Here is a 12801-nt window from a genome sequence, read left to right as displayed (position 1 = left end):
AGCAGAGTCGAATCTCTCCTCTGTGTTGGGGAGAAGTTTTGTGCTGGCATAATAAGTGAAGGTAAGGAGCTAGCTAGGTTTTTGTTTTGGTGTTTTGTGTACGGTCTTTCTGGCCTACGGACCAGTGCACACAGCAATATTTAAATGGAATTTTGTATGTAGGTACCTCAAATAAAAGTAAAACTAATGTCGAATAAAAAAAACTGTTTTGCGCATGCGCAATCTCAATTTTTTTGTTTGTTAAGGTATTTAAATGAAAATTTGTATGTAGGCACCTTGAGTAAAAGTAATATTAATACCGATTCAAAAATTTGTTTTACAAGCTATGCTGATGTGGTGGGACAGGATCAACCCCTTAAGGTAAAAATTATGTATGCGTGAAGATCTCGAGGATCGTTCGGTATTCAGTTGTATCGGATTTTTGTGTTCAAGATTTGCTCTAATCACCCTTGCGCCCACCTGTGCAGAATCGCGCATATTTGAGCAGTCAGCTTGCCACATTTACCAAATAGGGGTTGCGTTGACATTTTACTTTTTCATTAGTAAGGACCTCCGCATTAAATATCGTTTTTACACTATTTTTAATTTTTAAAGCATTTTAAATGAATGGATAAATGAAAAAATAAAACAAGTGGTTAATGTAACTGTAATATTTGCATTTACAAAAAAAACGGAACCACAAAAATACAGTAAAATCTGCAATTTGATATTTTACCAACGAGAAACGTAGAGGACCGTGCGATTGTTTAATGGTTGTAAACACCTGTAATTGCCTGATAACAGCGAATTTTCCTCCGCGGCTATTCGAAAAAGCGCTAATTGGTCTATACTTATTGGTAAAATAGTTTGGCTGACTATAAATCTCACATTTGGTGAGTAAGGCGGTGTGGTAAGGGATCCTCTATACGTATAATAAGAGAAAGGTTCCTCAAAAAGAAGCTTTTTTAGTTCAAACGGAGCTACTTGATCGCTGCTAATTGCGGCTGTAATGGCGGCGTCGGCAATTGGATCCAGGGCGCTAAATCTAAATTCAGAAACCTAAGGCAGTTGTTGTTATGCGTATCTAGTAATCAATTTTGGAATATACTTACTTTAAATAAGTAGGCCACTACCAAGTATTTATCTGGAACATCTTCATCAATTGCTTCATGTACAGCATGCATCTCAAGTGCGTAAGACTGGCCATCGATTTTGTGCTCGGTGCCAATTGTATTGCTGGGACCGGTTCCCCAATGAAAATGTATCTTAGCAAAACGGTATGGGGGCCACAAGTGCGTATTCAGGATAAGTGGAAGAGTTGACTTTACTGTCAATTTCACTGCAAGGCAAAGGAAAAGGTCATCGCGTTTCATTCCTCCGACATCTCTGACTACAGGGACCCCGGAGGCGGGCTGCTCAGGCTTGCCAGAGCCTCTTCAGCCAAGGAATGTAAGGATAGGTAAAGTTGGGGATGGGAACGGAAGGAACGGAGTTAGGGTGCTGAGGGGGAAGAGTCCTGCTCCAGCATTCGCCTCGTAGATTTCAACATAATGCCAGCATTATGCGAAGCTACGTACGTCTGAGGAAAACTCCTTGTTTACAAAACCCCAGACAGATCAGTCGGCAGCGGGATTCGAACCCACAACCTCCCGAATAGAATCGGTGAGCGCAATCACTGCGCTACGCGCCTCGATTACAAGACGAACAAAGATGCAGGTATTGTACTGTACAGTGTACAGTACATGCCTTCTGTGATGTCACTCAGATCCGGTCGTTGGTCCGTGCTCGTGATTACGGGGAAACTCTTAAACTTTTTCAAATTTGTTTTTGGTATCTTGTAGTACTTATATCTACCTATCTATCAAGAATGTGCACTTCCAATTTCAAGCACAATCGCATGACTCACACGGGACAAAGGCTCGGACAAAGGCCAAGGTGTAAATATTTCACCGACAGTTGGCAACAATGAAATATAAATAAATAAATAAAATTAATTAATTAAAATTAAAAATAAATGAAGTATAGGTATTTTGTGGGGGAGTTTTTTCTTTTATTTCCAGGAATAAAAACGTTACTTATTTGCGAATTTTAATGGGAAAATGTAGGAAATCTATGTATCAGTGTATAATCAATGTCTATTAAATACGGAAGCTCAAGCTCTGTGTTGAGAGGTACTCTCAAAATGAAAATAGAAGATTTGGACAAGATGTATCTGACGGTGGTATCAAAGCTTTCAATCTGAACCTTTTGAAAATGGAGTGTGACTGTGTGAGAATGTGCTCGCAAAGAGAAAATGGAAGATTTTGACGACATATTACTTTAAAACTTCAAATTAAAATATCGCGAGAACGCAGTGTTAGAGGGTAGTTTCAAAGGAAAATAGGTGTGTATGAGACGTATCTGTTGGTGGGCTCACACTCAAGTCCCACTGTCTTTAAAACGTACTGTCGGAAGCCGAATCCGAATACCTTGAAAACGGAATATCGGAAGAGAGTACTCTCACAGAGAAAGAGGGAGGTCTGGTCGAGACGTGAGAGTGTCAAAACTTTATATCTGAATATTTCAAAAACAGTGTAAGATTTTTATCTTCCATTTTGGAACCCCTGGACGAGACGTATCTGTCGGTTTAATTACCCATTCCTTAAGATTTTTGAAATAGAATCTTAATTCCAAGCAAGAAACGTGAAATTTTGCACAACGTTTCATATGGTTGCAAAGATAGATGTGTGCAAAAAAAAGGTTGTGTTGAAAAAAATTTAACCGTTTAAATGAGCAATATCGAACATATTTGCACTAGCTAGACTAAGGAAATAGGATATAGTCAGCAAATTTAGTTAATAATCAGGTGTTGGGTTTAAAATGAATGCGCAAACATGTCTATCATAATTTTTTCTTGTGCATTTTGTTTGGGCTTTTTGACGCGCCCTGTATATTTTCTCATTAGTGCAAAATGAGTAAGAAAAAATATGACAGAGGTGTGCGAGCATTTTTTTTAAAACACTGATTTTTAAATGAACTTATTCCATATTTAGGCGCTCACTGTACATATACTTACATGTAGATCCATCATTCTCCAAAGTCATACTCGATGGGACCTTTTTATATCCTTCGCTCCAACTCAAAGGCTCGCCAAGATAACGAAGAGCATTTTTCGTGATAATGTTGATAGGAGATTGTCTAAGACCCTCTCCAGGCTCTAGTAACGTTTTCTATTATCTTTTCTCCACCATACAATATCAAAGAAACTTACCACATGTTTCGCTAAAGGATGCAGATACAAATGCGAGTAACAGAACTGCGTATAGTAGATACATACTCTACAAAAAGAGATAAAATAAGTTCGCTATTGACAGCTTACGGACAGGAGAAGTAATTATCTCGGATCAGAGCGGTTGACTGTTACAAGATCATTCAAAAACTTTATTTCATCTCTGAAATTTTAACTCATCACTCCTCCACCACCATTGTTTCAAACTTGTATTTTAACGTGAAGATGTCAATTTAAAGAGCAATTAAAAATTCAGAAACGTACACATGTACCGGGTTGCCCAATAAGACTGTTCCTCGGCCATATCTCGGGAACCGTTCGTCGTATGACTTCGGAGTAAAAAAATTATTGGGTAAATCAGTTATGAAGAATCGCCGGAAAATATTTTCAAGTTCTAAAAATGACCACCAAAGGGCGTAACTGCCATCTTAAATTTTAAAATTGCATTTTCTTTAAATTTCGCATAATAAATCTTTTTTTCACATTTTTAAAGAGAACCAGTTTATCTATCATTTTCGTAAAAACAAAAACTGATTTATTTCAAAAACAAAGATGGCGTGGAGCATTCAATTGTTTTTGCAATAACCTGCTTTAACTTTTTAACCCTTTGACCGATTGAAACAAATTTGGTATCGTTCAAAAGAGCATTACTTGGGCAACAAGACTCAAACAAAATATAGTTAATTTAGTTGAATCCTTCTCCGCCAGGGGGCTAGTTTTGACACTATGATCCAAAATCCTCTTAAAAATCAAATGGAATGATATGACTTTTTCTTTATTAAAGAAAAAGTAGCCAAATACCATCTAAAGAGGCAAGTGAAAACCGTTTTTAAAAATCTCGCTCCTAACCTCAAATATGAGGAAAATGAGATTAATTAATTAATTAATATAAATGTTTAATGATTGTTATTTTTTTCTTATTTTTATTTAAACTATAGTTATATGTACAAAGGAAAATAGTTATGGCACAAATATTGTTATAAATAAGAAATCTAGCATTGCGCAGTCTGAACATGCGCACACCTGATGTTTAGAGCATACGATCTAGAAGAATATTTGGTTAAAATTTCAGAAAAAAAAAATCTCTATAAACAAGAAAGTCGACATTGCGCAGTTTGCACATGCACCCATCTAGTTTTTACAATATCCGAGACGCTTGCCTTTACTAGAAGCATCTGTAGTTAAAATTTCAAAAAAAATGTCTCCATAAATACAAAAGTTCACATTGTACCGGGTGACCCAATAAGACTGTTTCTCGGCCATATCTCGGGAACCGTTCGTCGTATGACTTAGGGGTTATTGAGTAAATGGGTCATGCAGAATCGCTGGAAAATATTTTCAAGTTCTAAAAATGAGCACCGGAGGGCGTAACTGCCATCGTAAATTTTAAAATTGCATTTTTTTTTAAATTTCACATAATAAACTAAAAATGTTTGTTTCACATTGTTAAAGAGAACCAGTTTATCATTTTCGTAAAAAAGTTATTTCAAAAACAAAGATGGTGTGGGGCGTTCAATTGTTTTTGCAATAACCTGCTTTAACTTCTTAACCGTTTGACCGATTTTAATCAATTTGGTATCTGATTTTACAATATGCGATACGCTTGTCTTTACTAGAAGTATCTGTGGTTGAAATTTCAAGAAAACATCTATAAATAAGAAAGGTGACATGGTGCAGCCTGCGCATGCGCACATTAATTGTCAATATTTTTCTTGGTTGAGGTGCCAGAGCTATAAGCTAGTGAATGCAAAAAGAGCGAACTACATATATTGAAAACTGTAGGAGTAGTTGCGACCTTGGGCGAACGGACGGAAGGAGAAAGTGGCCATAATAGCGCCTTCTAACATGAGTTGGAAAATGCGCTAACTAGGCAGTTCTATTAAAAAAATCAAGTTACCTTTGATTGAAATTTTGAAAACTGACGAAGGATTTCTTTTTAACACAAAAAAACTTTGAGCGTTCGGTTAGGGGTATTTTAATACAGCACATCATTAGCACACTGCAGAGTCACGGCCTTCTAAATTTTACGATAACGGCGATATTCAATTTTCACTGGATATCTACTTTCTGGAAAAATGACAAATTGCGGCTAAACGATATAATGTGTAATACATAGTCACACTAATGTGACCAAAGAATCAAAATATGCAATAATAAACAGGGGGTTCTAATTTAAAAAATTGCAACTTTGACATACATCCCCCGGAACAACAATTGCAATTTTAATTAAAATGATTTTAGGTTGTAATCTTAAAAGAGTCCTTCCAGATGTCCCGACAATGAATTTTAAATATGTGCGTTAATAAACCCACAAACGTCCATCCACGCACTAATGGCCCACCGTGTATTTTGTGACAGGGCATTCGTTTGAGACAATCTCCAGTTTCAGATGTTGCCCGAATTTTCCTTTCGCTTTTAGTGTCTTATCATTTCAGATCATACTCAAATTATTCTAAAAAATTCATAGATCTCGCAATTATTGCAACTATCGGAAGGTGTTGAAAGCAAATACACTATTACATAATATAATGAACAAGATTTTTATTACGTTAAAAAATAAGAATGAATATGCAAATGGCTAATACAAAAATTCACGGATTTCGCGTAGGATTTCGCTATTCATGCAACTATCGGCGACATTGGAAATAGCCTTTTAACATTCGAGCGTTTCATATACACGTTACATATAAACTTCGAAACTAGCATCCAATAAGTGTTTTCAACACTCAAAGATGTTCTATAGTGGAATTCACATTCAGCTGGGAGTACATGGGTATAGGATAACAGCGATTACAATCCTACTACCATTATACAAAGTTCGATATGATACAAAAATTTATGAGCAAGTAATAGACTTTGGCAAAATTATAGTTATTCTCGGATATAGAAAGCATTGCGGTATCTCTGTAACGCTGCCATCTGAATGTAAAGTCTATATTTTTTAAACCGTTCATTTCTACTATTATTCTTGTAATTTGAAATATTAAAAAAAAGCAAAATTAAGATTTATTTAATGATTATAAGCACTAAGTGTTATCGAACGAGTGCTTTCAGTTTAAGTAGCAACTTTGTCCCAATTATTCAACAATAGGTAGGTATCTCTATTGTGATGAGCGAAAAACGACCTGGCGTCTTAGAGGACTCCTTTCCTTGCTTTCTATTGTAGCATGACCGACAATATATTATTTTTAAACGAGTCTCGTAGTCTTTTCGTTATGAAATGTATCTCGATGTGTAAGTTAAACAAAGAAAAATAATCTCTTGCAAATAATTATGTAACTTAATAAAAAATTTAGGGTGCTATTTAACAAATTTTTATGCATCACGGCGATAAAAAAGCTTTCGACAGTCTTACATCATTTATGCCTAATGTTCATTTGCAAAGTTTTAACGAACTCAAAATAACCGTTTGACGACAAAAAATGTATTAGCTTTTTAACTTTAACATTTTTTTTCTTTGTAATAAAACCTGCCACAATTTTTGTACACAGAAGAATAAGGTTAAAAATAACTTAATACAAATTTTGGGTTATTGAAAAAAAATTCGTGGTTGCGGCCCTCCAATATTTTTTAAAAATTCGGACCGTTATTTCTAATTCTAGTTTTTGTATGCTAATATGCATATCATAATTTGAACAAAAAAACCGTCGAGCCGTTATCTCGGAAAATTTCCAACGTACGCACATACTTACATACAGACGGAAAAAATTATTATTCTTTCAACGTTGCTTAAAATGAACTAAAACGTCGAAATTTGATGAAATATTGACATGTACAAAAAACAGTGATCGGAATGGATGCTGTTCTTTTTACAAAAACAGTCTTCGAATTACCATTTCCCAAAAAAAACTATAATCTTTGTAGTCCCCAAAATATCTTAGGTATGACACGATAATGAATGAACTGGTTGGAAACACATTCAATCAAACAGCTGTGTTTGCGGGTCACCTCCTACTGCTTAGACCAGCCCGGAAGGGGTCGGCGAAATGTTTTTTGTTTTTTTGCAATATTCCGGTTCTAAAGTTTCTAATTCGGAATACACAAAACAGGAAGTGAATTCAAGAAACGTGATGGAATAAAAGAATAACGGAGTCAGATGCATACACGGGAGCGATATGGACGCGTCAAATACCAAAAATGTTTCTTGGATTACGTGCAAGAAACCCATCCCTATAAATTAGGACTTTATGTTATAATATAACCACTACTTCACTGACATCAAATAATTTCTTTGCATAGGTCGTTACAAGGAAATATAACTGTGGCAACGTAATGTATGCTCCAAATATGTTAAATGTTAACTTACCAAGAAATGGTGTCTTCAAAGACGACTGTCAGCAGTAAAGAATCAGTTGTCCTGTCTGTATGGCTTTTATACTTGTAGATGCAGTAAATAGACAAGATTTGTTTTATTGCGCTTTAATTCCTAAATTCCTTTTTTTAATCTCTCAACCATCCAGACTAAATTAAAGTAGTATATCTTTTTTATACTTATCTTTATGTCAACATGGAAGAGCAAATCTTGTGTAATCACTTTATTACAGCAACTTGAGTATCCAACTACACAGTAGGTACACATATGTCGAAACCCAGTGTTACGGCATCACTCATCGGTTGTGGTCATTGAATAAAAACACTATAAGAAGCCTAACGCTTATGGAAGAAAGCGCGACAAATCCCCTTGCACCCGCATTGGTTGTGACCTCCGAACTCTCTTTGCGGTAAATAGGAGGAAAGCAAATTCTCATTCTTCTCAGTTCAAGAATCGACACTATTGACAGTGTTCCCATTATATTCTCAGTTCAATCTCTGTCGCGCTTTATTTCCACGGGGTTAGGCTTCTTATAGTGTTTTTATTCAATGGTTGTGGTGTTTGAAAAGAGTAAACCATTCGAATATCTGTACTATACCGACAATACCCATAGAACTCACTAAAAACAGAATAAAAATAATTTCTCTTTCTATGCGTGTCTGTATGGCTCAAGTGGAGATTAAGCTAGATTAGCATTTAATGCGGTTTATCGCAGATTATAAGATTTTAAGTAATCGGGTGTAATATCACAAGTATTAGTACAATTATTATCGGTGATGATCGATATTTAATATTGTGCTACGAGTTAGACTTAGAGAGAGAATATAGTAAATAACACTAATTGGTACGAACCAAGAATTAGTTCGAGAACATATTATTTTGAACATTATAAACACTGTTGTGTTAGGCAACTTGTGGTTTGTTTAACATATTTTTCACTATTAGCCTAAATGACACGATTATTAACATTTTTGTCACTTATCGTAAAGTTGGCTTTCTCAGCAGTTGCTCAACATTATTAACTAGTAGTCAATAGAGAACTGTCACGCTGTCACTTTTAGAGATTGCTCGACAATCGACTTTAAATTTTTACTAAAAGCAGATGTGCAGGCTCTAGTCTATTTTGAGTTAGATTACTCGTGAGATAGATAATTTTAAACTTTGCTAATGAAATAAGTACTGATCTGCATTACCAAAAATGCGCTTTCATCATGAATATGGGATACGCTCATTTACAACTTGTTTTAACTACTAGTAGGTACTTGAAGTCCTCTAAACTAACATTTACATTACAAACATTACAACTTACGTTACAAAGTAAACGGTTTGACAGAATTTTTTATCTATTAATTTTGCATGTCAATCAAGTGCGTGGCATTAAAAGTCAAGCAGGCCGTATTTTGATGTGTCTTGACATATTTTATTAAAGAGTAATTTCGTTTGAATCTTTTCAAAATGTGACAGTTGAAAGTATGTAAAATATGAAGGAAGTTGCAATTATTCACCTCAGAGAACCTGTCTAAACGTTTATTGAGTGAAATTCCGGGCTGTGATCTTTACAAATTAAAAGTGACAGCGTGACAGTTCTCATTATTGACTAGTACCTGTAGTTAATAATGCGAGATTAACCATGTTAAAACAGCAGTTGTGAAAGCCTACTTTGTAAGTGAAAAAAAGGTTAATAATCATGACATTTTAGGCGAGTACAAATAATATATACCACGATAGAGAAGTCTATTATTACCTTCGCACCTTTCATCCCTAGGCGCTTGGTACTCAGGCTATAGTAGTAGACTTCTCTACCTTGGTGCCTTGGTCTTGACCTTGGTATATAATATACTATTAAATATTTTTTTTTAAATGTGCGTCCGTCTGTCGTTCCGTTCGGACCGCTTCTGCGGTTTTGACTTACTTTTAGGGGAATTGTCCAAGAGTCCTGCAATTTTTCTGCAATAGATACCTAGTCCATACTCTAAAGGTGTATCAGACAGGCTTCAAATTTTGTATCGTTAAAGGGTGGAGACTGAATTATTTCCCGAGATGCTGTTTCGGTGAGTAAAAGGAACTATTTTCTATCTAGTTACCGACTTTTCGCTTACTCCTAATGAAAGGAGGGGGAGCGGGTAGGGACTAGTTTCATTCTTAATGGGACCCTAACAAAAAGTCGGAACGAATTATTTCTACCGACCACCGCCCTCTTCATCGACTCCTCATCGTGATCGGTTATACAGGGAAGGTGATGCTATTATCTCGAAAACTGCCATTTTAAAAATCTTGCAACGTTTGCTTATTTTTTACTAAAATATTTGAACACTTGAAAAATGTCGATTTTCACTTTTTTCCAAATACGAAACGAATTATTTTTTCAAAATATTGCATCAGCATCAAAAAGTACACAACTTTGCCAATTTAACCGAATCTTTAAGTATAAAAATAACAAAGATATCCATGCTATCCTACTCAATTTAAGACACCTTGTATATCTCGGTAAATATAGAATGTATACAAAATTGTTCAATATAAAAATTGTTTAAAATTTTATTTCCTATAATAAGGCAGCATTCCGTTGTTTTTATTTCAGAAAACAAACGAGTAACGAAAAGCAATTGAATTTTTTAAAATGGCAGTGTACCCTTTCACTAGGCTCATTTGATAGAGATTTATTTTTCTTTTCGATGATATACTATGTTAGTGCCTTTATCAAGAAAATTTTTCAAAAATTTTTATTATAATTAGATCAATAACCTTAGTCCAGATATCCTACATCAAAATAAAACAAATGAACGTGTATGTTTGTTGTTATACTTTGAAGACAAAAAGAAATTAGCAGTAAAATGGTTTTCATCGCAATGAATGCTCAAAATCTTCACCATTAGCTGCAAGGCAGTGGCAGGTGGTTATGTATCGTGGCAGTGACCTAACCTATCACAAAAAACTTGAAATAAAATTTTTTTCTACACGGGTGCTAACGTGTTATGTCATTGAAAAGAGAAAAAAAATCTCTATCAAATGAGCCTAATGAAAGTGTGCTGTGCTATTTTCGTCATTCATTTGTTTTCTGAAATAAAAACAATGGAATGCTACCTTATTATGGGAAATAAAATGTTAAACAACTTTCATATAGAAAAATTTTCTATGCAGTCGATATTTACCGAGATATAGGTATATTATATCCATATTCCATGCATATAATAATTCATACATAATAAGCACCCTGTATTATTCCCTATATTTCAAGAGCGAAGTGTCGGAGGAGGGTGCTCACAGAGAGCGAATGACAAGTCTAAAAGAAACATTGGTGGTGTCACAAATTTAAGTCCGAATATTCCAGAACGGTGTGTCGGAGGCAAGTATTGACAACACCAAAATCGTCTGGATAAGGCATATCTGTTGGTCAGGTCGAAACGAATATCTCTAAAACGAAGTGTTGAAGAAGAGTACTCATAAAGGGTAGGTGGAACGTTTGGACGACACACGTGTACTGGTGATGTTAAAACTTTCAGTGCAAATACTTTCACTGGCCGGTTGGAACGTCTGGACAAACATCTAAGGACGCTGTAAAAACTTAAAGTGTGAATATCTTAAAAATGGAGTTTCTGAGCAAACTATATCTACAAAGGGGAAATGCAATATTGTGGAAAATTTTTGTGATTCTTCTTGCGTGATATTGTAGGTCGCATAGACCTTGAATGCGCGTCAGATGGTCTTTAAATGTGGAAAAAACACCCTTTTTTATTAATCATCCACCAACATCAGTAAATTTTGCGGGCTACTGTACCTAGCTTACAATCAAATTATTTACTAAGAAAAAAACGTGGTGCACAATTTATAGATGCGCCTCTGTTTCAATATGCATATAGGATTGCAATGATTTGGAATTGTTATGCCCCGTTATTGTAACGGAGGTTACAATTTTATGGTTAAAGAAGCTAGTATAATATACGAATCAGAATTTGTTACCATCGGCTAGCTCAATATTAATCGCAATTCTCTCTTTTAGCAAGACAGACTGTGCTTCTTTACCTGAAATAAAATCACATCGTGCTCCGAATGAACCCTTTACTTACAGTTCTAAATAAAACAAATATCAAAAAATTTTAATTTCGCCCTATACACCTATATTAAGTAATTCTAAAAAACCAACTTCTCCGTCCATTTACATATTGATTTGATTAACCACCCCTTTATCCTACATAATTACGGGTTAAATAATATCAAATTCTACCCATTATTAACGAGCTCCTAGCGAGTTTATAATTTTGCGGTGTCTGTCCGTCCGTCCGTTAGCACGATAACTCATTAACGAATGGACCGATTACGATGAAATTTTGCAGGTGGATTGTTTATAAAATTTGTAGATCGGAGTTCGTGAATTGGCAATGTAGACCAAAAAATAAAGTAGGCCCTTTTGACATCTCCATTAGTTATGAACCGAATTGCATGGAATTCAATTAGTCCAGTCAAAATAGGAAAATCAGAGGAACTAAAAATACTAGTTCCAATTTTTTCAGAAATGTGTAGGGAGAGGTTCCCTGAACAAGAAAAAATAAAGTCCCTCTAAATTCCGGTGCCGTTGGGGGTAGGAGGGGGCTTTAAACGACCCATTTTTCAGTTTTTCGCTTTTAACTCGAAAATGGTGCGTTACAGTGAAAAAGTTCTTCAGTACAAAATGAAAGCTTATTAAAATTGCTACAAGTTTGGTTATATACATCTTTACGAAAAACTGAACCGTTTTCGACGTTTTCGTGCTACCGGCTCCGGAAAGGTGGGAATTTCTAAACAAAATTGTTTTTCACTCACGTTTTTTGTATATTTTTGGCTTCTAAATCCTCCCCCGGTCATTTTAGGGGAAAATCGTCACAATAAAACCTGTACAGCATTAACATCCCTATAATCCAAACCTGTTGAAGTACGAGTTATCTCCATACCCCATGACTCTATTCCACGAAGGATGCTTCAGGAAAACGAAGAAATCTGCTCTCTATGGGGCTTTCCCTGTGTGCATGGATGCAGTGAACCTCAAAACGATTTACACTGTAGTGGACGGTGGCTTTCTCCTTCACAGAGTCAAGTGGAATGTTGGGACCGCTTTCGCTTTCATCTGTGAGCAGTATGCTTCATATATAATAAATCACTATTCTTCCAATTGTGCAGTTGTATTCGATGGGTACGAGGACATTAATACCATAAAACGGTTCTGTTCTCGAAAAAATGTATACGAGTATAACCAAACTTGTAGCAA

At 35.4% G+C, this 12801-nt stretch overlaps 1 protein-coding gene across 1 annotated transcript; it reads right to left on the bottom strand.

Annotated features, from left to right (window-relative positions):
* Positions 1-628: 628 nt before the first annotated feature.
* Positions 629-7843, bottom strand: LOC116174049 (carbonic anhydrase 14-like). Its single transcript, XM_031491828.1, has 5 exons — positions 7554-7843; positions 3230-3296; positions 3035-3175; positions 1092-1318; positions 629-1038 (listed from the first exon to the last, which is right to left on the bottom strand). Exons 2-5 carry the CDS (start codon positions 3291-3293, stop codon positions 712-714), a joined length of 759 nt encoding a protein of 252 aa, XP_031347688.1. The 5' UTR covers positions 3294-3296; positions 7554-7843; the 3' UTR covers positions 629-711.
* Positions 7844-12801: the final 4958 nt, after the last annotated feature.

The sequence above is a fragment of the Photinus pyralis genome, unplaced genomic scaffold (genome assembly GCF_008802855.1).
Source record: "Photinus pyralis isolate 1611_PpyrPB1 unplaced genomic scaffold, Ppyr1.3 Ppyr1.4_LG6, whole genome shotgun sequence".
NCBI lineage: Eukaryota > Metazoa > Arthropoda > Insecta > Coleoptera > Lampyridae > Photinus > Photinus pyralis.
The sequence above is the reverse complement of the archived record's forward strand: the minus strand, read 5'-3'. Positions and strand labels throughout refer to the sequence as shown.

Coding starts and splice junctions, on each gene's coding strand:
- LOC116174049 (XM_031491828.1), bottom strand. CDS start 3,293: ATGTATCTACTATACGCAGTTCTGTTACTCGCATTTGTATCTGCATCC. Junction 1,319..3,034: donor GGAGAATGATGGATCTACAT/GTAAGTATATGT, acceptor TTTGCCTTGCAG/TGAAATTGACAGTAAAGTCA. Junction 1,039..1,091: donor TAGTGGCCTACTTATTTAAA/GTAAGTATATTC, acceptor CAACTGCCTTAG/GTTTCTGAATTTAGATTTAG.